Here is a 26,322-nt window from a genome sequence, read left to right as displayed (position 1 = left end):
CTGATGTGTTTTTTTCTATCCAGGGAGTGGAGAAATTATGTCTTAAGTCTATGGTAACTGTATTTGTGCCAGTCTCTGTATTAGGTCAGTTTATAGCAAGAGAGTATTCCTGGGATAGTGGGAATATTGCAGGGAGAGATAATTAGGCTAAATGTCCACTCCCAAGTGACTGTTCGTTGTGTGGGGAATTAAAAGCACAGGGAATGAAATAGAGTAAATTGTGTAAGACTGACCTGCTTTCCTTTAGCATAAATAAAAATTTTATGCTGTTTTGACAGTATAGGCCAAAGTAGTACAGAGTGCATGTGCTGTCATCCATAAACACTGGCCTTTTTTGAAAATGGACACCTAGACATTGTCACTTGGGAAAAGCCAAGCTTTGGTAAGGGGAAAAAATAGCCATATGCATGGTGCAGCCACTTAAATAATTGAAATCAACTTCATACAGAAGACTTTATTGTTTGTGGCTGCTCGTCTCCATAGGAAAGTATTTCCTCATGAGACAATTTTATTTATTTAACTGTATTTGAAGTCGTTGCTTCAAGACATTTAATTTGGGGTGTCTCAGCACTTTTGGTGTTTTCTAAGGTGTGGGCATATAGTTATGATGTGTAATGTTATTTCTTGGGATTAGGTCATTAGAAAAAAAATGCATGAACCATCAATGAGGATCTTCAATTAGTCCTTCCACCTAAGAAAGGGGAAGGATCCCAATGTACAGGAGCTGGGGTTGGCTCTTAAGAGAATGTTTGGTTATACCTCATGTGCTTTCCTCTAGCAGCCTCTGTCCTTTAAGGCAGGTGTGGATTTTCCAACTTTCTAAGGGATATATTAAGGAGCATTTATGTACATTGTAAATACTCCATCACAAACAACTGATAACTTACTAGAGAACATGAGTGTATTTTCCCCTTTCTTTTGAGCCCATTTCAGGTTCAAATAGGATTCTTCTGAGCAGTAAGTTTCTTAAGACTGATACACTATGGAAATTATCAGATGAGTGTTGTTTCTTTATCAATTGATACTGTGTATTTTAAAATTATCTTGGATAAAAGTGGATGTAATTAATAATATGTGCAGTCATTTTCATTTCATTTTTGTTTGGAGACGTGTTGATAAGCCAGTTTCTTTGAAAAATCAACAGAAGAAGCCTGCAATTATTTTAAATTGTACTAAGCATGCAGTAAAGCAGAATAGCTCTGTTTGTGATCAGAAAAGGATCTCTTCTTTATCTTGGAAAGTCATATCTATTTTCTAATTATGAAATGTGCATCAGTCTCATCTCTACTTTGTGTTCTTATTCTTGAAACTCAGGTCATTATTCTCCATAAAACTGAACTTTTGCTTTCCCACAGCTCTGTTTCATTACAGATGTAACTGAATTTGCTTCCTTCCTCTGGGGAAATTTTGGAAAGGGAAGGGAAATACTTTAATTGTGTGGTACCTTGTGGAGAACAGTGGCAGTTTGAATGCAGTGGTATTTTTCAAGTAGAAAGGTTGTAGCTATTTGTGACATCAACCCCAACTTGTAAATTCAGTTTAGAATCCAATGGATGGCTGTTTTAGCTTCTAAACATAGTTAGTGTTGTCCTGAGGTGTTCCTATGAAAGGAACCTGGTACTTGACCAGGTTCAATGTGACAATATTTTTTAAGTAGATAGATAGAACTAGATAGATTGACGACATCATAAACAGAAAAAAACCCACAGTTTTTCTAAGTTTTTGGGAGTCTAAGGTGTATGTATTTCAGCTTCTGAAAGTTCTGTGAACTGTCCTGAGGGCTCCCACACAATGAAGGAATGCATCACACTTCGCTAGTTTAAATTTCTGTGTTGTCCTAAAATGTAGATCAGATTGTGTCAAAGCAAATACCAAGGTCTGAATTGAGGAGAAGCCTGTATGCTTCCTGTGACACCCATGCTTACTGTTCTGGATATTATACTTTTTACTTGTCTTTGTCTTGGAGACCCAGCAGTCAGAATGCATCTCAGCCCTGTTTCCCAGTTGCTTTCTCCAGTGTGCAGGTGGGAATGAGGGACCTGTGCTTGATCAACGTGCGCTGCAGTTTCCAACCCTCACTGTCTCGTGTCTGTAGCTTTACTGAGCAGTAATGGAAGGAGTTTGGAGCCTTAGGCAGTCTTGCACAGTAGAGAAGTGGAGGACTGAGATGACCCAGGGAGCTAAGGGGCCAGGAACGGTCCTGTTAAGGTCTTAGGAGGATCATTTCTTCAGTGTCATGATTTGCCTTGGTAACAATTCCCAGCCAAGTTAACATGGTGCTGTGCTACAGGATCTTGAGTAGTCGTTGTCAGCCAAGGTGACAAGTGTGCAGTGATTATTTCTGAATGTGTCAGTCTGGCTGTTGTTATCCACCTGTGAAAGATGCCTTGCCCACTTTTTTCCTCCTTGCTGCTTTAAGGTAAATATGTTTTCTTGAATGCCTCTAACAGATGTCAGTTAACACAAATATCTTCTCCGAGCTGTGGCTTCTTAGTTTTTTTAATGCTCAGTTGTTCTGAAATGTGTTTCAGAACACATGTAGTCTTCTACCTGTAGTCTTGCCTGAGAAAGGCACATGAATGGATCTGCTTCACAAAATTGTTTCTAACTTGGCTGGTGTGTGCTAAGTTTTGGTAAGAAGAGATTCCTTGCCTGCCCTTTTTATTGTTATTTTTGTGGTGTATTTCTCAATATATGAAAGTTTTACTTTGTGATGTTCCCGAAGAGATACTGTTCCTGTAAAACATGCGGTGAGCAGACTGGCCCATAAAGTAGGACTGTGAAATGCTTTCCACTCCCATATACTTCTCTTGACAGTTGTTTTGTTACCTTCTTGGTTCTTCTGTACATAAGAAATATGTAATCTATTTTTGGATTATCTATATATTCATTATTTCCTCCAGCAGATCCTTTTATGGTTTATTTCTGCTACTCTTAGTAACATAATGTTTACTCCTTTTTTTTTTCTTTTTATTTTTTCTGTTGTTAACTGAGGCTATGAAGTTTCTGGGGACATGGAGAAACTGTAGTTCTAATTACAGGATAGTCTTACTGCCATGACTTGGAGACTTCAGCATCCATAGCTTCTTTATGCTAAGTTTGGGGTGCCACACGACTCTAAAGCAAATAAGAGTACTGAGAAGTAGAAGACTCACACCTTACAATCCTGGGTATTTTAGTAGGTATGTCTGATAACTGGTGGTGTCACAGCTTCACCAACTTCTGTGCTGGGAAAAGAGGGTCTAACCTGGCTGGAGCTGGCAGAGCTGAGCTCATTTGTGTTGGTCATGAGGTTGTTCCCAGGTCTGGAAGCTTGGGCAGCAGTAGCTCAGGATAACGTGTTTCCAGCAGAGTGCTTTGAGAGCACTGATGAGGGCTGTTGGATTGCATTAAGGACGTGGAAGAAAAGGCTTTGGGCAAGTTTCATTTCTCTTCAGAGGCGAGCTACTGCAGTTTCTTTACTTGTCATCTTTAGAGTATGTTGCTAAGGAGAAAAGAACAAAAAGACAAGAATGAGTTGCTAAATCTTGAGATACTTGCGCAGGAAAACATCCTCGATAACATAATTATTCTTAAAGCCAGTGTAGTTCCAGAATCTCTGATAAGGATACCTGCACTGAATTTGTCTATGTTGTACATGGATGCCTAAGCTTGACAGCCTGTAAAGAAGGTCATTTTCATGTGTTTGTTTTGGTTAAGTTCTTGTATGGGTCTTATTGTTTGAAGTAATACTTCTGTTGCCTTCTTTCTAGTAATTTTGCCAGGAAATTGTCTTCTGGAAGTTCTGTAGGTATGAATTATGACAGAAGTCTGATCTTTGGTGTTATGCAGTTGCTCTGTTTATTACAGGGTGGGTTTTAAAAAATTTTTTCCAAGTGAGGTCAAGGTCAATAACAATTGCACATTGTAAAGAAAAAGCTTAGGTAACCTCTACTTTAATGTACATGAGTACTTCTTGAATTTCTGTTCCATCTCTTTGAATGTCCCTTTTCTTTCCGTGTTTTCAGCACTCTTTTGGTGAAATGCTTATTTTCAGCCTCAAAGGCTGGAGTAGCTGGGACTGTTCTGCTCTCTTTCCCAGCTTTTCTTTGAAATCTCCTTTTCCTGTGAAAATGCGTTGACAGATTCTCTTTCATGTGCCTTGATTTGCCAAGTGATACATGCTGCGAGTACCACTAAATGCCTTCATATCCGACTGTGCAGGAGATTTTTGGTATTATTTGCTTATTCATATACAACTGTTTGAAAAATTAAGCATGTACAGGCATATTGTTGCGATCTGGCCCTGGAGCAATGAAGTTGTTGTTCTGAGTTCAATACAGAGTGATGGTACCCTGCCAGCTGAAAATCTCATCTTCAGATTTTTCATCATGCTTTTGTGTCTGTAGCGGAAGCCTTGTGAATTAGCCTCTCACAGGAGCTGCTTTTAGGTGCTGCAGGTTGGGACTTCCATTTATTCCTTGAAGTAACAGGATTTTGTAGCAGCAAGCCTGCTGACCTGAGCAACTTAAAGCTCAGTCAAGGGTATTTTTCCTCTGTTGGTAGCACAGCACAGTTAAGGATATGTGTCAATGAAGACAGTCCCTGTGGATAACTGGGTTTCTAGGATACAGCGTATGATCTGTTTTAATTAGACAGTTACTCTTGTCTTCAGGCTCTCTCATTTCATTGCTTGTAGAGATTTTATAGTGATAATGCAGTGTAAGAAGTAAAATTGTTTTGTTTTAAGGATGCATTTTTTTGCTTGTGTGCAAAATGCCACTCAGTGATCTGTCATCTGCACTAAAAAAGAAGCTAATAGAAATTTAATTGGTCTTTTCAAAAGCTTCCAGGATCTGCATTTTGGTGGACACTGCAGTGTTGAGTATGAACATAAAGCTTTTCACTAGTCATTCAGTTGGATGAAAACTGACACTGGCTGCTTAGAGACTAAAAATCAAGTTGCTGTGCAGAGAGCAATTAAAAAAAAAAAAAAAAAGGAAGTGGGGGGAAGGAGAGCATTTCCATTTTAAAAATGTGACCTGGTTATCCCGATGAGCAAATCTGATGAGAGTTTTTCTTAGAATTAACATTTGTAAAGTCAATTCAAGTTTGTGTGTACTTTATCTCTAGCATATGGCTTCCCACACAATGATGTCATGTACAACTAAGTGCCAAAAAAAGCGTGAATGCTCCCAGCAAAAGCTACACTTTGAACTAGGGTTTGATGTGCGGTTTCTGTGCCTGTGTGTGCATGGCCAGACAGCCGGTCCTGTTGGAGCACCGAGCTCTGCACGAAGGCACTGCTGTCCTCAGCTGTGGGTGATGGTCTGCAGGAAGGCGCAGTGGCCATGGAAGGCTTCTGTGTCACAGACATCTACTTTTCTCCCCTCCGAGATGCTGGAAAGGCAGTGAATTGTCACAGCTAATTTGCTTCAGAGGAGTTCTAGAGAGGGACTGTCAGCTCGAGGTATCCTGGTGCTGGAAGAGCTTTGTGGGGTTCCACTGGAGAGGATTTCTCTTGTGGAGATGTATCCTTGGGGTTTGCAGGTGTTGTGTAGGCAGAGCAAACTGGTCTGTGCATGGGCTTTGTTCCCAGCCCACTTCTTAGCTGAGTCATGGTTTTCCAAAGGTTGTAATGATGTTTGGGAGGAGGATCTCACTTTGTGCTTGTGTTTATGGGGCGGATGGTGGTGTGGCTCATTCTGACCCCCTCTGTATGTTCTCCTGCCCTTAATGGCTGATATGGTGCTCTGCTTGTTACCTTTTGTTACAGAAAGCTTTCCTTGGGTTGCACAGTTTCTGATCTCTTTCATGCAAGAACATGATATGAAATAAAGAGAAACTGTGGGTTGTTTTTCTTGTGGTCTACCATTTACTGTAAACTACCACAGGGTCCTGTTCTGCTTCAGCAGTGGCTATGCTAGGAAGATTCCTGGATCAGAGCATAGATCACAAGTTTCCTCCTGAGCTCTTCCATTGGCCATGCAGTGGAAGTTGGAATCTCAGACTGCCTACAGGTCTTTAACGTGATGGTTACTAGCAAATGTCCTAAAGGAAATTTTGAGGGTGGTTTTAATGTTGGAGAAGGAAAAAAATGTCAGTGCCAGTGCCTGCTATTACAGGTTCATCGGTACTGGCTGCCAAATGCAAGAGTTCTTGAGGATTGCAAGGTGTATGTTTTGACTGGAGGATGAATGCAGTTAGGCTGCCTTCTGAAACTCTTTCTTTACAAAGCCTTCATTACTCTGTTGGCCACGGGTTTGTCTTTGCCCCTTTGTGCTTCGTGCACGTTTTCTCCTCGTACAGAGATGGAGGCCTTTGCTTATTTGCTGTGCAGCAGGGGGAGGTTCTTGTCTACTTGCACCTGGGCAGCAGCTGAACCACAGCTGTGCATGTGGGTGAAGAATGACTTTAAGATGTTCTTTTTTGGCTACGTATTCAAACCTGAAATATGTAAAAGTGAGCATGTATGTACCTAAGCATTCGCTTTGCCTGCTGCTTCCTAGTAACACTTATTTTCCTCATAATACAGATTTTTCTGTCATGAATTTTTTTCATCAGCTGCAGTGAGAAAGAGGGCTGAGACAGCATAATTTTTCAATTTCATTACTTTCTCTTTCTGTTAGCCTTTCAGGTGGTACAAGCAGCTTCATTAGTTAAAATTTATATGAGCATCTGGTAAATGATGAGGGATTCTTTTACAGTGGGAAAATCAACATCTTTGAGAAAGAGCTGTTGAGACTTTGTATGGTTTGTGTCCCTTGCTGCCCTGAGGGTGCACTGGGCAGGGGTGCAGCATATGCTTCAGGGACCAGAACCTTCCAAAATCTGCAGGGAGCCCCACAGAACAGCTGTGAGCTGGAGTTTGGGAATGGAGGGACAGTTCAGGCTCCCATCCCCTCCTCTCCCTGGCTTTTGTGTGCCAGGGGTAATTATTGTCACTGTTCAATCCGTGCTTAATGCCTCCCAGAGAAGAAAGCAGACAGTTTTTTGTCTGCTCATGCTTCTGTGACTGGTATTTTCCTACAAAGCAGACACCTAAGAAATTTAGTTAGAGGCTTACACAAGGGAACTATATAAATTTTTTGCAATGACCTAATGCATACAAGCTCTTTTGGTAGAAGCTGTACTAAATCCTGTTAAATAAATTAGGAAGTTATTAAGTGTTAAGCTGTAGGAGGAAGAGTTAAGATTTTTTTTCAGATACATTTGCTTCTGTCATTCTTTCTACCCTTGGGTGGTCTTGAGTCCTATGTTGCATTCAATTTCCTGCTTCCCATTTCTTGAAGAAAAAGTTAAAATATATGTTATCAAAAGCTTCCCTTTGATGGGATATGCTGCTCCATCCCATAATCAGGTAATTGTTTGAAGTGGTGAGTATTCCTAGTGAGCTCATGGCTTTAATTTTAATGATTTGGGAGCTCCTGTTATGTAGTTAGTCAGGAATTTTACCATAATATTTGGAATGTATGTAGCATTGATTGCCTTTCTACGTAAAATGCATCTGTTTGAAACAATGGGCAGCAATAAAAGAGCAATTTTTCTCCTTGCCTTAAAAACATAGCTACTACAATTTAATTTTGTTGGTCATTGTGTTAGTACACAGAAGATTTTTTTTTTTGTGATACTTTTTAAGTGTTTTGAACTGTTTTGCTGCTAGTCTGCTGGCATTTTCTGTTGTTTGCAAACTTTATTAGTCATAACTTAGTTTCTCAAAAATAATAGAATGAAAATTACTGGTTCTATTGTTAACGTTTAATTTTTACTACAACTAAAGATTTCCTGTGTTTGTTGTCATTCCCATACCTGTCTATGATTTAATATCTTGATAATATAGAAAATTACTGAGTTTTTAGTAAATACTGAGAATTGTGGTAGTGTACAATTGCCATATCTTAATAGCAGAGTGCAGAAAAGTGATGAAACTTTTTTGAAGTGACATGAGGCATCAGTGACAGAGGTGAGATTACATCTGGATCATGCATTTAAAAAATACATGGAAGTATATTTGTTAGAAATGAAGAATATAGAAAAGCATATCAGTATGCATGTATATTATTACAAATATGTATTTAAAACATCCTTTCTTTATTACAGGTTATAGAACAGACATCACTTTTTAGCACTGCAGCTACAGGAAGGATGCAATCTGCATCCCTCTAATTGCTATCTGGAAAAACGACTCATCTAGTTTCTGGTTTATGAACTTGTATAGTTTTCTGGCATGCAGACATGGTATATTTTTGTCACCAAAGAACTCTGTGGTCTGCAGCAGTCCTTTGCTGTAGTCATGAGAAACTTCTGTCCTTCCCAGATTCACACGTCTGCAGCAGCCTTAGCGGGGCATGGCTGTGCTTGTGTGATTTCGGATTTAGCAGTTTCAGGGGTTGCTCAGTTCAGTGGCAGGTTTCATTATTTGTGAATTGCTTGTGACACCAGCTAGTTTTGGGGGGCAGCAGGAGCAGCAGAGAACTTGCCACCCCAAGGCCACCAGCAGATTTCCTATGTTACTGCTCCTCCCCTCTCCCAATGTCATTGTCTGAGCTGTGGCGTTGTACTGGTGCCATCTGTGACTCCTGTGGCCCCTGCCACCAGTGCTCGCCTTGCCTCGCCTTTGCTGTAGCTTGGGATCACAGCTTTGTTCCCTAAGCTATCTATTCTTTTTCATAATGTTATCAGCCTGGTGGAGTTTGGCTTGTCTGATGTGAGCCCATCTGAACGGAACGGGGAACCGTCACCCGACAGTAACAGCTGTGCAAACAAACAAGTCAGCGTTGATATTCATCAATAGCTTTGTGCAGCCGTGGCATTGAGATGCACCAGAACATGTGCAATCTGTCTGCTTCCTTTGTCCCACGGTACAGCCAGAGCAGCCACTCTGCACTGATTGTCATGCCATGGTGTGCCTTCTCCTTCTTCCCTTTCTCCTTTGCTTTTCCTGCCTCTTTGTGGGCTGTCTGGCTGCTCCCAAACACATCTGCCACGCGTCCCATCTGCTCTCCCTGAGCGGCACGCTCAGTCCTGACAAGCGCTATTCAAGTGGTGCACTGTACTGTGGAGTTGACAGAAAACACTAATTTGTATTATTAATGCCGTATCACTAATGCTCCCTGCTTCTAAAACACTGCGCAAAGTAAATAGGGTGGAACATCAACTTGTAAACTTGCTGGTGGGTTTTTTCAAAATCCTGCATGCATAGGTGAATTTTTCCCATTTCCACTTACCGTAGGTAACAGTGCTCTTACTTTGTCTTAGAGCTTGTAACTTTTTCAAGACACCGTGCATTTTCCTTCCAAAAAATGAAACATTTATTTTAGAAGTTGTGTTCTTTTCATCCTGGCATCAGTGGCAAGATTCTTTACATCAAGAGGCAAGGCACAAGTGTGTGATGAAATAATTATTTACTTTTGCTTTGTCTTTCAAGGAAAAAATATTATCAGACCATACAAAAAATGTAAAAACCATATTCCAAAGTCAGAAAGAATTTAGGGCCTTGCCTGTTCTGCATGTCTGTTGGACAGCTTAGGGTTATGCAGATTATGCACTTAACTCTTCAGAACATCTTTTCTGTGACATTTATTTACTTACTTCCAGCAGGATCTTGCCATGTGCCAGCTTCCCAGTCAAGTTGAACAAAAGTAAAGTGGCTCTCTGTGGGTGAAGGAAGAAGATGCTGTGCAGCATAGGCATAGATAGGCAGTAGAGTTGGTTTTTTTGAATCACCTCTAGTTTTGAGTCAAAGATTTGTGAAGATACCTGATCAAAAGTGCAGTTACTAGTTAGTATTAGTATGCAGCTCTGCCTGGTCATATTAACTGTCAGCTGTATTCACCATGCTCATTATGTTGAAGCTGTCACAGCTGCCTTGTGTACTGCTGCAGAGATTTACAACCTGAAGCTGTGGTGAACAAGGAGTAACCTTTTCTCTGTTACCACGTTTGTCTACAATGTGGAATTCACTGTAAGCAAGGGTTAGGTGTCCAAAATACCAAGCTGGGCAGGATTTTACAGGGTTGCCTAAAAGGAAATGCACATGCATATAGGGAGAGAAGTGATTAATTTTGACAATGTTTGCTTCATAGCCTTGTAATTCTTCCTTTAGTAATTCCCTTTAGTAATTTGTGACTCAGAATGTCACAAAGAGAAAAGTAAAGGTTGGAAGCGTAAGTCAAAGAAAGGAATGAGGCCAGGGAGGCTTCTAGCAATGAAAAAAAAGTTGAGCAACTTTTGGTCAGCTAGCAGAGCTATGTCAGGGTACATTTTGGTTCTGTGCTTCTTAGAAGCTGCTTTGTCTGGTACTCATGTTAACTCCCTGTGAAAGCTGTTATTCCACGGTGGCTGCACTGTTCTACACTGTGTCGTGTTCAAGCATCTGACCTCTGTTGAAGAGGTTGAGGATGGACTTGTTTACTTGTCTTACATAGCTTTTACAAGAGTGTTTTTTCTTGTATTTTTGTTCTCCACCTGAGAGCATTGTAAGGCAGTATATTTTATCATCATACCCCAACTAAGCATCATAAAGCTGGTAATGCCTACAGTGAGTTTGAGGAGGGAAAATATGGATTGGGACTGCTTGAGAGAATAGTATCTGTTATGCTACAAAACGCTGTGCATGGAATTTGTAATATAAAGGATATAATCACAGCATTCACTTAGTTAGGTTTGATCAGTGGTAAGCATTAACTCTCCTAGTTGTGCTTTTCAGATCGGCACCTTCAAAATTTATCAAGTCAGTCTGTCAGCACATGAAAAGTTGTGTCAAGGAGTTCAACAAACAGACCAGGGAGAAGGGGATAGGAACAGCACCTATCACCTGTGGAAAGTGGTGTTAGACACTGGGAAACAGATAGGTGAGCTATTCCTGCAGGACTTTCTGTGAGTTACTGAATTCAAGGCATCCTCTAAAGGGTAACAGATGTAGTTGCAGTTGAGCTGTGTGCTGTATCATATGTCCAGTGCTTTGTAATGTGTATGCTTGTTTTTATTTTAAACTGGTCCCTGGTGGTTTAACTGGATGTGATTCCTGCGCCTCCAGCCTTGTTAATGGGTGTTGCTAGTGGGTTCCAGCAGCCCTGCCTGGACACTCCCACATGAAAATAGGGTGATCAGGCATGATAGATAACTTAAAGAGGAACGCTTTGTGTGTACTCTTGAAAACTATTCTGCTGCAATTTTCTGTGATTTCCTTTAATAATTCAGCTCTGAATGCTATTAATCCATTCTCAACATTTTGGAAAAGTAATCAGCCTTTTCTCTGCCAAACTCATCTATTCTTGGAAAAGTTTATATACAGATCTTCTCTGTAACCCAAGAATGCTTTTTGAGAGAGGAGAGTATTTTGTTTGTTGAAATATATGGTGAATTCTCAACTTTTTCTCCTTTGTGTTTGAACCTGGCCATTACTACTTGAGCTCTGTGAACTAGAGGAGTGAAAGCTTTATTACAAGTGGCCTATAAAGAGAGCAATCCTATAGAGGGCTGTGAATAAACGTAGCAATTGTGTAATCAAGCAATTTGTCAGTGACTGCTAACAGGCCAGGCTTCAGATGAATGGTGGACAATGTAAGAATAACATGTTACAAACATGTCATAACATGTTAGCAAATTCTTCCTGTTCATACCAGGTCCACATTTGCCTTATAAAAAAGGGAACCCCTCTTCATTTCTCGTGTCACTCGTTTCTGATATGAGAGGGAGGATCTGATCCATGAAACGGAATAGATCTTGTAGTGACCTTAATATTAAGAAAGAATAAAATCAGAGGAAATTAAGGGATACTAAAGGAGAACAAAATGCCTAAAGTTATGTAGATTTTCCCCTGCATTGTTCCTCGTTACCCTTTCTGGTGTGTTTGCTTTGTGAGACCACTAGTTGCCATGTAGTGTAGCCTTGCACAGGGAGACACTTTCTACTCTTCCCCGGGTCTTACTGGAATGGTGTTGTAGAGACATATCTAACACAAGCTTTGAGAGGAGCTTGTGTTGTCCTGTTTATTTCCAAGGAATGGAGTTTCACTAGAAATCTTACTGTTTGTGCTGACTTGCTTATGGAGGGTTTTTACTTACTTTGTCTTCGCCCTTGAATTCTGGACAGCTGTCTCCAGAAATACTCTGTGTGACGTTTGCTTATGGCAATCTTACTGCTTGTGCTGATCTGTTGTGTTTTGGCTTTTGTTTTTCTCTCCCTCTTGATTTAGATGAGAGATCCTTGGAACAGCAGAATTTTTCCTTTTTCTCAACGATGCATGAAAGCATATCAGGCAGCAGGACACAAACGGCCTTAGCAAGGAGTACTTTGGAGTCCCAAGAAAGTAATTTGCTTCAAACAGTTTTATCATCAGTTACCACTTCCTTTGATGGGACTTTACTCAGCCAAGAAGAAACAGCCATGATTTCAGAAGGGAGAAGTACCCCATTGGTAGATGTCTCTGTAAGGAGCAATGAGGCATTCCTAAGTGATGATGAATTTATTAGCTCCTTTTCAAAGGCACAGTGGACTCCTCCCGTGAAGTCCTTTGCAGTTTTAACAGATCATCACTCAGTTAATACAGTAGAGCCATCAAGAGAAGTGTTAGAAACTGTGTTGCTAACACCTTCATTATCTGTCCTTTCTTCACTGTATGATATCTCAGAAACAGCACAGCAGAAGACTCTGTTGAGTGCTGTCCCTGAACGCAGCTACACTGTTATGGAGCTAAAGCCTTTTGTACCTGATCCTGAAATACTAACAGCAAGCAGAGACTTGCTGTTGTACCCTCCAAATACAGCTGTTCCTTTCACTTCCATTCCTTCTGACCTGGGAGTTGTGGCACAGGAAAACATTAATGCAAGTTTAACAGCTCTGCCTTTTGGGGATGCTTCAGAAGGATCGCCTCTCCATCTCAAGCTGCTGGGTGAAACCAGCCCCGGGGCCCCAGATGCCACAGCGCAACATGCAGATCTGTATGGTGATGTTTACACCCATGTGAGTAGCAGGGCAGCAGATTCTCTCAGTCAAAGGACTTACCCCACTCCAAGCATTCCCTGGCTCATGCCAGCTTCAGCAGCCAGTGCTGAGCCTGCTTTTTATCCTATTAGTCTTCCACTTGCGTCTTTCCCTCTTGATTCAGCTGCCATTTCTGTGAACTCTAATACAATTCTTAATGCCAGCCTGTTTACACATGAATTCTCCACTACAGCACCAAATTTGCCTGCTGGTTCAGAAATACCAAGTCGATCAGAGCTTTTCAGTGAGCTCAAGAGTCCAGTGCCTTTCACGAGATCATACAGTTACTGTCTGTATTGTGACTCTGTTTCCCTTCTGCCAGAAGCAGGCTTTGCGCCAGAACATGATGTGGGCTCAGGCGATTATGTTGAAACTTTGTCCATCAAAGCCTCTGAAGTACAAGGCATAACTGCAATTACAACTATAATTACTGATGGGTATGAATTAGAGGAACCTACACCTGAGATTTTTGATACTTCTTTTCCATCAAGACCAGTTGTTTCGCTTTCTTCAAGACTTGCAGAAGTCCCTGACTCAAGCATGTTTTTATTAATCACTACAGACACTGGAACACCTATAACAATATCTCCCTCCTTCCATCAGCTCCCTGGTGAAACATCACTGAACATCTCTGTTTCCCAGACCCTCCCTGTTCTGGAAATAATTTCATTGACTCCAAGTGCTCATGTAGAACTTTCTGGTGCCACCACTGCTCTGTTGGAGTCTACCATCATCCCCAGTGAGCCACTCACGTCATTTGCAATCAGTCGGACAACCTTGCTGGAACTGCCAGAAGTAATGCCATCAGAATCCGTGGTTTTGCTTGGCAAGACATCTACAAGGGACGAACTGTCTTTAAATATTTCAGATTTTCCATCCAATCTTTTATCAACACCATTTCTTATTGAATCTAGCTACTTGTCTTTGTCACTGACCCTGCTAAATTCTTACTCTGTCATGCAAAGTGATTTATTAACACTGTTACCTCAGACCTTGTTGACTGGGACATCAGTGCTTCCTGAGGATGTTACCAGCTGGGACTTAGCTACCACTGTCAGCTCTGCCACTGATGCCGAGGTTTCTCAGTTACATCTTGGCCAAACATCATACTTTCATTCAAATGCATCGTCCCTTCCAGATGCACAGGTTCCTGAAATAATGCCATCATCAGAGTTTCACTCAGAGTCAGCTGTGTTTCTGGAAGCATCCTCGGTACTGCCAGTGGGCTCTGAAGTCGTGTTTACCTCAGCTGCCACAGGAGCTACCTCTCAGTTGGAGCCTTCACTCTCCACCTCTCACTCTGTGGTTCCTACCCTGGTGCTGCCCACTTCCGACACCCTGTCTGTTACCAGCAGCATCTTGCTCAGTGAAACAAATCTGATCTCTTCGTTTACTACCTTTCCGGCAACTCCTGTCTTAAACATATCTTCATCTCTACTTTCAACTGCTCTGGGTTCTGATGAGGATATTGGTGCTACAATGAAGCCCACGCTGCTTTTAACATCTGGCAGCAGGGGCAGTGTCCCCACAGCCCTTCCTCCCACAGACCCCAACTACCTTGCATCGGATGCTGACACCATCAGCATAACGCCCTTTCCTACAGCATCTCTGTCTGTGACCTCGTCGTTTGCTCCCACACAATTTCCTCTGACTGCCAGCCCTCCCCCTGGACATGAAGTTCCATCAGGAAGCAGTGTAACTCCTGGTGCTGGTGCTGATCCATCAGCTCCTTCCACCGCTGCCACCAGTGCTACAGGCAGCCCAGAGACATTCTCCACCGCCCCTCTGAGGACCACTACTCCACCTGAAGTGGTGGTTGTGACCTCTGCTGTGACTACCACCAGGCAGCCGTACATCTGCGACATCACTGTTCCCAACGCCTACTTAGTCACTGCGGGTAAGATACTCCAGCATTTTCATTTTGGCTTTCAGAAGCCACTGTAATACGAACCCCTAGCTAAATTGCAGATTTTGGATTAACAAAGTGAACCTTATGGTGTAAATTTAGACAAAGAGCTGTAAAAGCATTGATTTATCATTTACTGTTAAAAATAATAGAGTTTGCTTGAACAAAGTCCATTGTGAGAGAGAGTTACAAATGCATTACACTGCACAGAGAATGAAATTATCCTCAAAAATTGCTGATGCAAGTGTGCTGAGTTAGAGGCTGCTTTATCATTTCATTGGTTGTAAATGAATGTTACTGTCATGGTACTGTTCTGCCAAACTGTTTAATGTTCTGACTGAGTAAGTTTCTCCTTTCAGTTGTTGCTGCTGTATATTAAAAAACACCTGCATGTGAGGTAACGTTGTCATATGTAAGAGGAGAATTGGTTTAAAAAAAGTTTGGGTTGTGCAACTATGTTTATAATTTCACCTTACTAGCTTATGTTTGTCTCTTACCTCCTCCCATACTTACTTTCAATTGGATTTGGTGTGTTTGTAACCAGAAAAAGTGACATTAGTGTGTTTCAGAATTAATTGTCTTAGCATCTATGTTTGCTTTTCTGGTGTTTTGCTGCCTCTTCCTAGCTTGTTAACAAAACAGTGCCAGCAAACTAATCCAGGGCAGCTGCAGAAGTGCTGCATTTTTGTGCTGAGCAATATTTTTTACTCTCGAGACTTAGTTGCAAGAAATAAAGCAGAATGAGCATAATCTCATCCTCCAGATATGTAGGTGATCTAGCTATGCTAGTGATGAGGAAGACTTTTAAAATGTAATTTGAGTGCTTTTGTAGGCAAGTTATTGATGGAAAGCAAATGCAGGACAACACAACACTTTCCAGTTGTTTGCCTAACCCACAATCACAGTGTCAAGTGTGACTGTAACAGACATGACATCTATTGGGATGTGGGATTTTAAAGCTCTTTTTTACTCTGTGGATATCCCTTTCATTAATTAATGTCATGTTTGCTTACTTTTTATTTAAGAGAAAAGTAGATGCATATTTTCTGTGGCTTTTTTCTGACCTTATCTGCATTCCATGTGTTGCCTACAAAACTTTTAACTGTGTTGTGACAGCAAACTCACTCACAAGTCAGACCAAATATGCTGCTACTTTCCCATTTGAATGCCTCAGTGGCTCTTTAAAAGTTTCTTTTATCAGAATGCTGAAGACATTAGCTGTGGAAAAACAAAACAAGAGAAAATGAACTTACAGTTCCTTAAACTTTACAGTCACTTTTTAGGATACAGTCACACCTTCACCCCTGTCCTTTTTGTTCATCTTACCTGTTTGATGCAACTGATCTCACTACCTGCTTTTTCATGCACTGCGCAGTTGAAAATGCAGCTTTGAATAAAAACCTAAGAGATGAAGCTAAAAGGTATTTTCTAACTGACATTAATTTCTAGTGCTGGCCCGAAGAGCTGTTCTACGAAATGTCAGTGAATCCATCAGAGAAGTGCTCAGAGTTCAGTTCAGGAGAACAGTAGAGCTAGAGGTAAGTGGTATGAAGTGTGTACAAGTACTCTTTGGTCAATGTAATACAATAGGGGTTTAGTTCAAAAGCTAAAACAGTAATTCAGGCAGTCCATAGATACTGTATCAGAGAGAGCTTTATTTTAAGTTAAATGTTAGTCATGTTTTGTTTTTGTTTTTTTTAATGTGAACATGATGTCAAATTTTTTACTTTTAGAATGCCATCATTTTCTAGGACAGACCTTTCTTGGTTTTGCTAGAGGTGAGCAAGTCATGTCCAGAATCTACTGCTCACCTTCTTTGCCTGGTGAATTGAAACTGAAGAACTTTTACCCTTCAAAATACCTGTTAAGCAGGTCTGTTTGTTCTGCTAGCTGATTACATACTTGGCACTTCAAATAAAATGAAACCTTCTGCACAGCCGTGTGCTATTTTATGTTATAAGTGAGACCATCAACACTTGCAGGGGAGGTGGTGGAATCCCAAATGCCTGATTTGACAGATGAAAAAGGTAGGGGGAAAAAATGAGGTGTGCAATAGTAAGATGTTATTTCTAAGCCTTCAGGTAGGTGTAACACCTGTCCTTACTCCCCTCACAGGAATGGCTGTACTCTTGGGGTTTATTTGCTTTGGTATTCAAGGAATCATCTTTGAACAAGATTTCAATATTGTTTTCTAACTTCTAAGAAATCGTCTAGTTGAAATAAGGGTTAAAGGCACCGTTCCCCACCTCTGTGTGAAACCCTCGGAGAGGAAAAGACATAGGGGTAGTTTGGGGGTACCTTTGTTGTGTGATCAGATACTTCAGTGGTGAGGAAATACTTCAGTAGAATTATTGGTGTAGATGACTTTCAGCTGCACTTGCAGTTTTGCATGTCTGTATTCACCTGGTTGTCACAGCCCAGTACCAAATGATCTTTTGTGAGTCAGTGATCTCATTTTCATTCTGTAGTTAACTCAAGTAGCAGTTCATTGAACATAACTTGCATTTCTCTGTGCACAGAATTGCTTGGTGCCTTTAATTTTGGCATCTCCCATGATCACTGCACTCAGTAATTAAACAACTCCTGTCTGATGTTTGGGGATGTACATCTCTAATACTCAGTCAAGATAGGAGTGTTATAAATTCCTGCCAAACTTCAGCTACAGTGATTTTTTTTTTTTTAATGTATAAGAGATTTTTCTTCTGGTTTGTAAATTACACCTTCAGTTTGTGCAAACTGGAACAGTCAAGAAGAAGTCAAATATTCATAATGATAGAAACACACTTAATTTTCAGTGACCTTACACAGCTCATTAATATGGAAGCGCTTATGTTCTTACTATTAACAGTAAGACAAGCAGTAGGACAAAATCCGTTACTTAATATTTGAAAGTTAATTGGAACAAGCATTTGATATCTCACTTTATATTTTTCCCTTTAATTTCCTGCCTTTCATGCCTACTATTGCCTTGTAAAGCTCTCAGTAGGGAGAAAGCTTCTGAGAAGTCCTAAGGCTTCTCAGAAGTAACTGTTTTTATAAATAATGCAGCTAGTCTAGCTTTATCCTTTGGAAAATCTTTTTTATCTAAAGGAAAGACATCTTTGCTGAATCAGTTTTGCTTATTCTAGAATGCTGCTATCAGATGGGTTTTGCACTAAAAATAATCACTAGCAAATATGTTTTCACCTCCAACTGTGGAATACTAACAAAACTGTTAGTTTGAAAAAGAGCTATCTATAACAGCAGTATGTTGAGTGGTGATGTAATGCAGTATTTTAAACAGGATTTCTCCATCTTGCTAAACTTAATTAATCAAACAGACCTGACTTTTGTTAGTTGAAAGTACCTAGAAACCATGTGTGTGTTTGCAAGTTATGGTAAAGCAGCGCATTTCTCTAAGCTGCTTTTTTACTGTGTCTCTTATTACAGCTCACAGATGTTCCCTCGCTGTGATGTAATGTACAGTAAATCAGGAGACAGTCCAGTTCAACTTAACTTTGTATAATGCGTGTTTTAAAAATAAAGTTCATGGCAGTGATGGCTATTACTGCTGCTCACTTTAAATAAGAAGCAACTTCAGCAGTGAAAAGAGGATTAAAGCATTTTTTGCCCTCAACTTTTTCAGTTGAAACTTTGGTCTCGGCTACTTTATTGTTTCGAACGTTGTGAGTTGCTGAAGTGGAAAAAAGAGGAGGCAGAATCCTGCCAAATGAAAAAACTTCTGTCACTTTTTCCCTAGAAAAATCCTTACAGCAAAGTGAGAATAACCAAAAATTTCAAAGTTTTTTCTTGTTGGTCTCAACATATTGCATCTGCAAAAGAATAAGACCCCGTTGTCTGGGTAAGAGTAATTTTAGTCAACACTCTGTAATGTAAAGCTTATGGAACTTGGGTAGGGATCTGTGAGACAGTGTTCTCTTGACTTGACTTGCACTGGGGTGTAAAATAAAATAGTGTTAGCAGTGACTCACTGTCAGGACCCCTGGTGCCATTAAGTTCATGCCAGCAGGAAAAGGGGTTTTGCCATCCTCATTTGTGCTTGGAAATTTCATCATGCATCTGGCATTTTTACCTTAGCCACTTTGTTATTGTATTTCATGTGGGTTTGGTGGTGTGTCCTTAACCTACCAGTTCCTATAATCCCAAATCAATGAACTCTGCCTCCAAAGTGTGGAATTCAGTTCATTGCCATGTAAATGCTTCTTTCAAAGATGCCACCTTGTGGGCTTGCCCTGGCTTCATCTCTGCTTCACCACTGCTGAAGTTGTGGCTGGTACCATAGAGGTGTGTAAAACCAGTGAGAACTGCTGCCTCAGGATCCTAATGTGTGTAGAAGCAGAAGCTTTATTTTATTTTTAAGACCTGTGAGCCTTTGTAGTCCATCTTCAGGAAGTTAAACACCCTCTACAGGCTCTTTACAGGATTCTTAATAAGGTGGTGCTGAGAAAATCAGTTGTTGATGCTTTCTGCCAGATGTTTACACAGCATAATACAGTGGAGTGTAGTCATGGATTGTGTTGTGGCAAAGGTGCATCTGGTCAAGTATTTTAGCAGACAGTAATCAATAGCTAATGCTTAGGAAACATCATAAGGGACAAAGAAAAGATACAGTCATGGTTTTCCTAAATATTCTTCTAGCCTTAGTAAACTGAGTCTTAAAATCTTTCTGTGCTGGACGTGCTCTCTCTTGTGAGGGTAGCTTGGAATGAGCTGGGTTGTGTCCTGGGAACAGCAGAGTGGGTTAGTCACTTTGGAGCAGGGATAACTTAACTCTAGGTGTTGTAAGAGTTCTCTGCTTCTGCTGAAGATTTCTGCTTTTGCAGTGAGGATGGCTCCAAGCTGCACATGGAGTTTTGTGTGCTTCTCTGGCTTTGTGGCCCAAGGTGTTAAAGTTAAAATACTTGTACATTTTAAGTGTACATGTAAGAAATCCATGCTTGTGTACTTCAATAGCAACACTCTAAAATGTGATGGTTCAGACACCTAATTTGTTAGCATCCAGCTGTCCTAGCAGTAGAGGTGAAACTTCCAAGAGAGAGTTGGATGGATGGCTGGGTTTGTGAATCCTTGGAGCTGCGCCAAGAGCAGCTATTCTCATTCATGAATCATGATTCCAGAGTCATGAGCTATGCTCATCTATCCTTGATAACTTTGTAGGCTTCTCTGTGAATTAGCTTGTAGACAGCATCAGGCTGTCATGGGTCTGTTATTTCTGTCATATGGATTAGGCTGAAGAGAGCTAATTCTGGACAACCCTGCAATATCTCAAGCAGAAATAGCTATTGTTTTGACTTGTAGTGGTTCTAATCTGCCTACCTCAAAATTACTGTTGTAAGTGGATTTTTATTTTGGATGTCCATTCTGGAGTTGCTGTTGCTCTTCTGATGCAGTGAAGCACAGAAGGGAGCCAGTGTTAGCTGTTGAACTGAAAAAGTTAATTCCAGGGCTGCTTTCCTGGTTGTCTGTGGTGCAGCACAACCAGTCAGAGATGGAGGCAGCTAAGTTGGTTACAGAGACTTGCTTTTGTGTCTGAAGTACCCAACTTCCGTGCATAAGTATATGCTGGCTGCAGCAAGCCTCTCTTCCTCAGCATATACTGCTGCAGAAATCACCAGCAAATTGTCACTGAGATTTGTAATTCTAATTCCTCTTTTTCTTGCCTTTTAAGTAGTCTCATTTGCAAGTAATGGGCAACTTTCTTTTGGCATGTGTTACCCATTTTTACTGCTGTTTCTGTTTGACAAACTGAAGCTGCAGAGATTATTTCATCATGAGATAAAAGAATAAAATTTCAGATAAGAGGAACTGAAAGGAGCTGTGCACATTATTCATATCAAACAAATTTGAGTTTTATGGATCTAAATCCATTTAAAATAAAAGTTGGATGTTGCATATATTTGTGGGCTAAGAAAGAAGAAAGGCATAATGAGCAGCATAGATTATTTTTCTCATTTCCTTCTGCTGCTGAGGTAGTTTCTTCTGGTAAAGGTGAGCTCTCTGAAATGTAGGCATTTTAGAAGACAGGAAAGAGCTGCTTGCTGTCTCATCTCAACAACAGTTGCCATCACTTTACACTGCAGCAGAAATACCAAAAAAGGAATATGTGGGTCTCAATTTAAGTGGCACTGTTGTTCTATAAGGCTGTTCCTAAAGCTGAAAGTATCGAACACATCGCTCCACCAGCATGGCATCTGCAAGGTGCTAGCTTCCCTTCAGTGAATAGGTGCACATTTATCAGAAACTCAGGGTCTCTGGTTTACATTATTTATCCGCAAGGCCATCATGTTGGATATCCCAAAATACTTTTGAAGTGTGACTGTCACAGACAAATAAAGCAAACTGGGGGAGTATAGCAAGAAGGAAGAAAGTAATGGTGGGGAAACAGGTGTTCTTAATGTTGAGAAAGTTTCTCTGAAGGAGGGAAGACACTGCAATATGTTTAAATAAATAAAACCCTTCCGTTTGTTCTACTTAGGTGGCTGAGAAATGATGGATAAGAGTGTCTGCATGGTTCAAGGTTTATATTTAACTTGCAATCTCATTTCTTTTACATGATGTCTAAGGCTCCTCAGGGTTTTTAAGAAGACTCAAAGTCAGGACATGAATTGGAAGAGGAGAATTGTAATGTGGTAACTGTTGAAACAAGCAGTATTCCCTGGAAGAAAGTTTTCTTGAGTGTGAAAATTAGATCTAAAGAACATTGGTTATGTGTATTTTACTCCTGGTGTGCCAGATGTGAATGGAATAGGATGCATTCACTATGTGGTATGACTGAAATGCAGAAGCCATGCAAGCAGTTCAGTAAGTAAACAGGAATTTTGTATGGGAAATGTTATGTAGGCAAGGGGGAGTGCTAATATGTGGGAATGTGATAAATCAAGAAGTGCTGAGATTGGTGTCTTGCACTGAAGGGATTCCAGTAGGTGCACCTGGCACAGGGGAGTTGCCTCTGATGCACTGGAGCAGAGGCTGCAAGGCACAGCACTTGTGTTTGTGCTTCTGCTGCTCTTTGAAAAATAAAGACTGCATTTCCCTGCTTTTCAATGCAGTGACTTTGAACTGTATGAGACTCTGTAGGTCTAAAATGTCGCCAGATTTAACATTGACATGTTCAGGTTTTCTTAATTTCTGATTTTTTTCTTTTTTTGTAGGTTTATAAAATTTCCCCCAAATTTGCTTTCTTGGTGACATCTGGTCCCTTCGTTTACACGGCAATAGCTGTCATAAATGTGCTTGTGAACAGCAGTCTTCTTCGTGGGGAGGCCCCCATCATCCTCTCACTGCATCCTTCTTTCAGTGTGCCAGACAACAGATTCCAGGTTCAGACGGGTGAGTTCCTCCTGACACAGAGGGGAAAAGGTAGCTTCCTGTTGATTCACACTTCTTCACTTGCAATGCTAGGTTGAGTCAAAACCCTCTGTTCCACTGTGAATCTTAATTCTTTTTGTTAATGACATAATTTACAGGTCCATGGCAGAGAGGTGGTAAATTGTAAACAGTTAACCCCATCACTTCATTTTTTTTCAGGATTGTTTTTTTTGGTACATTGCAAAATAGTTGTGCTCTTTCTCTTGCTTTTCAAGGTGAGAAGATAAAAAAAATCCATGAAACATTTATTCACAAAATCACAGTGCAGCTACTTTGTAATGCTTGTGTCAATTTCAGATTAAACTTATGTTAAAAGGTGCCTTTTTGTGGTGTCATGATGTAGGAGAATTGGTGAGCAGGAGGATTGGTTGCTTGTGTATAACATGAGCAGGAGGATTGCCTATGCAGTATTCAGCTTTCTGTGGCTGCTGTATTGCAGCAGTTCATGCAAAGTTTGCTAATAATCTAAAGCAAAATAGTACCCATGTAGTAGATTTTGAGACTCATAGTGTTGTCATTTAAAATCTTCTTTGGTCCCTGTTTGCATGATAAAACTGCTTGCCTGGTTGTTTGGCTGTGTAATGAGGTAGTGACAGGGACTGAGCATACAAGCAGAGTTAATGAATGTCAACACGGTACTTTTGTTCAGATATGCTTTGTGTGTTGTTTGTGCTGTGTTAATAATTGTATGGCAAGACATCACTTTAACTATGCAGGTATGATGTCTTTTTCCACCACTTAACAGTTATATAGATAGACAGAAGGTGTATTTTTTGGGTTTGAACCTTGTATAACGTTGCTATTAGGATCTGTAAGCTAACTGTAGCATTTCTTTGGGTAAGACTATATGAGGAAATCCACAGATGTGCATGTAGTTAAGGTCTGTGTGCCTGATCACGTTCCTCTACATTCACTCTTTCTACCTTGTGCTCTCTTTCTCTCTTCTGAACTTAGATGTCTGTATCTAAATTTAACACATAGTTTAGTAAGTGTTTTCAAAGTATTAGACCAATGCTAATGTGCATTAATGGATCTTTTAGACAAGCTAAATACTGTATTTCAGGCTACAAGAAAGAGATACTTGTTGCTTTATTTTCGGAAGATTTTCATGGATGGCTGAGTGCTCAGGATTTCAGTATGGCCAATTCAGTGGTCAGGTGAGGTGAAGTTAGCCACATGTATATAGTGAAGGTCTTTTAGTATAAAAGAGTATTTTGTCACTAGTATCTTTCAGAAATCTAATTATTGCTGCAACCAATCTTAGTGAGTAGAGAATTTACTGCAGCAACACAAAATGTATTTGTAATGTATTTTCATCTGGTGTTTCACTGAATGTGTCCTGAGCTTCATGAAAGAAGAACATGATAGCCCTGTGAATTGTTGTTTTGTTCTCTCTCATGGAAGTACTTTTCTGTAGGAATAATTGCCCTTTGCTTTCAGTGCTTCAGTTTGTACCTCGAAACGTGGATATTGGATTCTGCACCTTTAGCCAGCGCATTGAGAGAGGGCTGACAATGGCATTCCTGGAGGTGAACAAACACCAGGAGTCCTACAACTTCACTGTGCAGGTGAGAGGATCAGCATGTTTTGTGTCTGTCCCTTTTCCCCCCACCTTGCTTGTCCTTTGTTTCATCCAGACAATAAAATGAGTTAGGTGTTCTCTGGCTGTCACTTGCAGTCTGGGTCATGTAGAACTATGAGGCTTTGTCATGAAGTCAGTTTTGTTTTTCCCCCTAAAAAATAATAAGGCACAACATGTTACAGGCTTTTACAGCTTTTTGAAAAAAATTATCCAAGGTGATGGTTTATATCCAAAAGCATTATTGAATGTGATAGGGTCTATAATTTCTCAAATAAAAACTGTTCCAGCCCTTACCACAGTCACTCCCACCATAGTTTACTATAAAAGACTGAGATGTGGTTAAAAAGTTTTTGTTGGAAGAAAGCTTTCAGATCTCGTTGCCATGGTGGAGACCCTGTTAGGGAATATAGGAGTTACAAGACCCTGCCGTCCTGTGAGCAAACATGCTAGTTGCTTCTGAGGTCTAGAAATACTTACAGTATATGATGTCTGTGACAGCTGCCACTGGAACTTCACACATGAAAGGTATTGCACATATGCAGAGCCCTGAATCACACAGCAGAGCTTAGAGGTCCCTGGAAAGTCAGTAATTCAATTTAATGAGATCAACTCCCTCTTCTGTTTGAATTCTTAAATTTAATCTAACTTTGTTGTAATACCAAACTCAGTAAAAATTTTATTGTGTTGTTTAACCAACACCATAAATACCCATCTGCTGTACCCTGAAATAAATTCAGGAAGAAAAATGACAAATTTTAGAGTTCCTAAAGTACTATGTAGTACATATAGAAGAGTGCTCAGAACTTCAAACACAGTGTCACTGCATAGACTGAAGACAGAAGATGCAAAACAATTTCTTGGACTATCAGCTTAGCCAACTTTAAATACTTCTTATTTTTCAGAAGAGGTTTATCTACATGAATACAGTTGCTGTGTATATTGGTGCCACAAAAAGGCTTCTAACAAGTGGTGGGTTTGGGTGTGCATGGTGCAGGAGATTTTTACCAAGAGAACATCCATTTTCAGAATTTCTTTTGCTATAATCAATCCCTTTCTTCTATTTTGTGCAGTTTGGCATTCATCTAAGACTTATTTACGACTAGTTTTATTTTGCTGTCTGTTTTGCTAGGTGGTTTTTTCTCATCATTTTTTGGGCTGCAGCTGTCAGATCATTCTGGCTTATGATTGACCTTAAAGGATGACTCTTTGAAGAGGGATTCACATGTAACTTTGCCTCTTCTGAGACTCAGCTGGCTGAACCAATCTGGAACAGATGTTCCTCTGTCTTGATGCGAATTGCCCCCCTCTTCGTATAAGAGGAAAAAGAAAAGTCTGTCAAGAAAGGGGTGGAAATAGCAGTGATTTGATTTTACTGACCCTGCTTCAATGCTGTCTTTTCAGATACTGAATATAACTCTAAGCAGGCCTGGGGTGGCGTTCCGACAGGGCCCTGTGAGCATTGTTTTTGCCATCCGAGACAGGTACGGTTTTCTAAATGGGTCCGAAGTCAGCGAGCAGCTCAGAAACTTGTCCGTGGTGGAATTCAGCTTCTATCTGGGCTTTCCTGTGCAGCAGATTGCTGAACGTGAGTATTTGCTGTTATCCAATACTGCAAAATACTTCTGTCCGGTATTTTCCCTCTGTACAATTTTAAAATAATTTCTTGCATAAGTGATAATGCAGCTTCAAGTACCTAACTTGAATCATGAGTTCTGCAGGGCAAATCTGTGCCTCTTTCTGCTCACATTTTGGTGTTACAGCATCTTGCTGCTTTTGTCATCATACTTTTCTTTTGTGCTGGGTCAGTTGTGCTTAACCTAGCTTTGTCAGTTCATTGATCTTAGTCCAGATCTAAAAATAAGAAAATCACTTAGATCGGTACTGATGTGAAGTGCAGTCCAAGGTGTGTCTCTGTGCTTATGTCTAGAGAGGCCTTTGCTGATTCTCAGGAGGGTTCAGTGCTTTCAACTGCTCTTAACAGTGTCTCTGACTTCTAGAAACTCCTGGGACACATGATATTTTCCATATAGTCTGAATTAATTTGTCTATGCAGTCTGTTATGTTTTAAGGTATTACCTTTCTCACTTTTTATGTACATTTGCATGGCAAGTGTTTTTTTTCAGACCACCATCATCCTAAACGTAGATGAGAGGGAACTGCCTGCTTAACAGAGCTTGCTTGACACTTTGGCCTTGCAACTTTTGTTTGGTTAGATTTTTCAGATGACTCAGGAACATAAGCAAGATCATGGGAGAATAGTACTTGCCTTTTCCTGCTAGTGGGTGTCATTGACTCAGTCCATTAATTCCCCATTTCTCCTATCTCACCATGCTTTTTAATTTTCGGAGTTATTTCTGTAAGCTGTAGAGATGCATAACATCTGACACAGTGAGTTTTACAATATAGTTAAACATTTAGTGGAAAATCAGGTCTAATAGTAGCTGGTGTTCATTATGCAGCTGTGTATGTCAGTGAAAATACTGTAAAGAGAGTCACTGTC

At 40.4% G+C, this 26,322-nt stretch overlaps 1 protein-coding gene across 4 annotated transcripts in view; it reads left to right on the top strand.

Annotated features, from left to right (window-relative positions):
- Positions 1-26,322, top strand: part of KIAA1549 (KIAA1549 ortholog) — a 141,004-nt gene that overhangs the window by 55,801 nt on the left and 58,881 nt on the right. For all 4 annotated transcript variants that reach the window (XM_038153202.1, XM_038153205.1, XM_038153201.1 and 1 more), the window contains exons 2-6: positions 12,179-14,863; positions 16,322-16,410; positions 22,024-22,201; positions 23,681-23,808; positions 25,224-25,407. In XM_038153202.1, coding sequence (XP_038009130.1) covers positions 12,179-14,863; positions 16,322-16,410; positions 22,024-22,201; positions 23,681-23,808; positions 25,224-25,407 — 3,264 coding nt within the window. The remainder of the gene's footprint in view (positions 1-12,178; positions 14,864-16,321; positions 16,411-22,023; positions 22,202-23,680; positions 23,809-25,223; positions 25,408-26,322) is intronic.

The sequence above is a fragment of the Motacilla alba genome, chromosome 1A (assembly GCF_015832195.1).
Source record: "Motacilla alba alba isolate MOTALB_02 chromosome 1A, Motacilla_alba_V1.0_pri, whole genome shotgun sequence".
Classification (NCBI taxonomy): domain Eukaryota; kingdom Metazoa; phylum Chordata; class Aves; order Passeriformes; family Motacillidae; genus Motacilla; species Motacilla alba.
The sequence above is the reverse complement of the archived record's forward strand: the minus strand, read 5'-3'. Positions and strand labels throughout refer to the sequence as shown.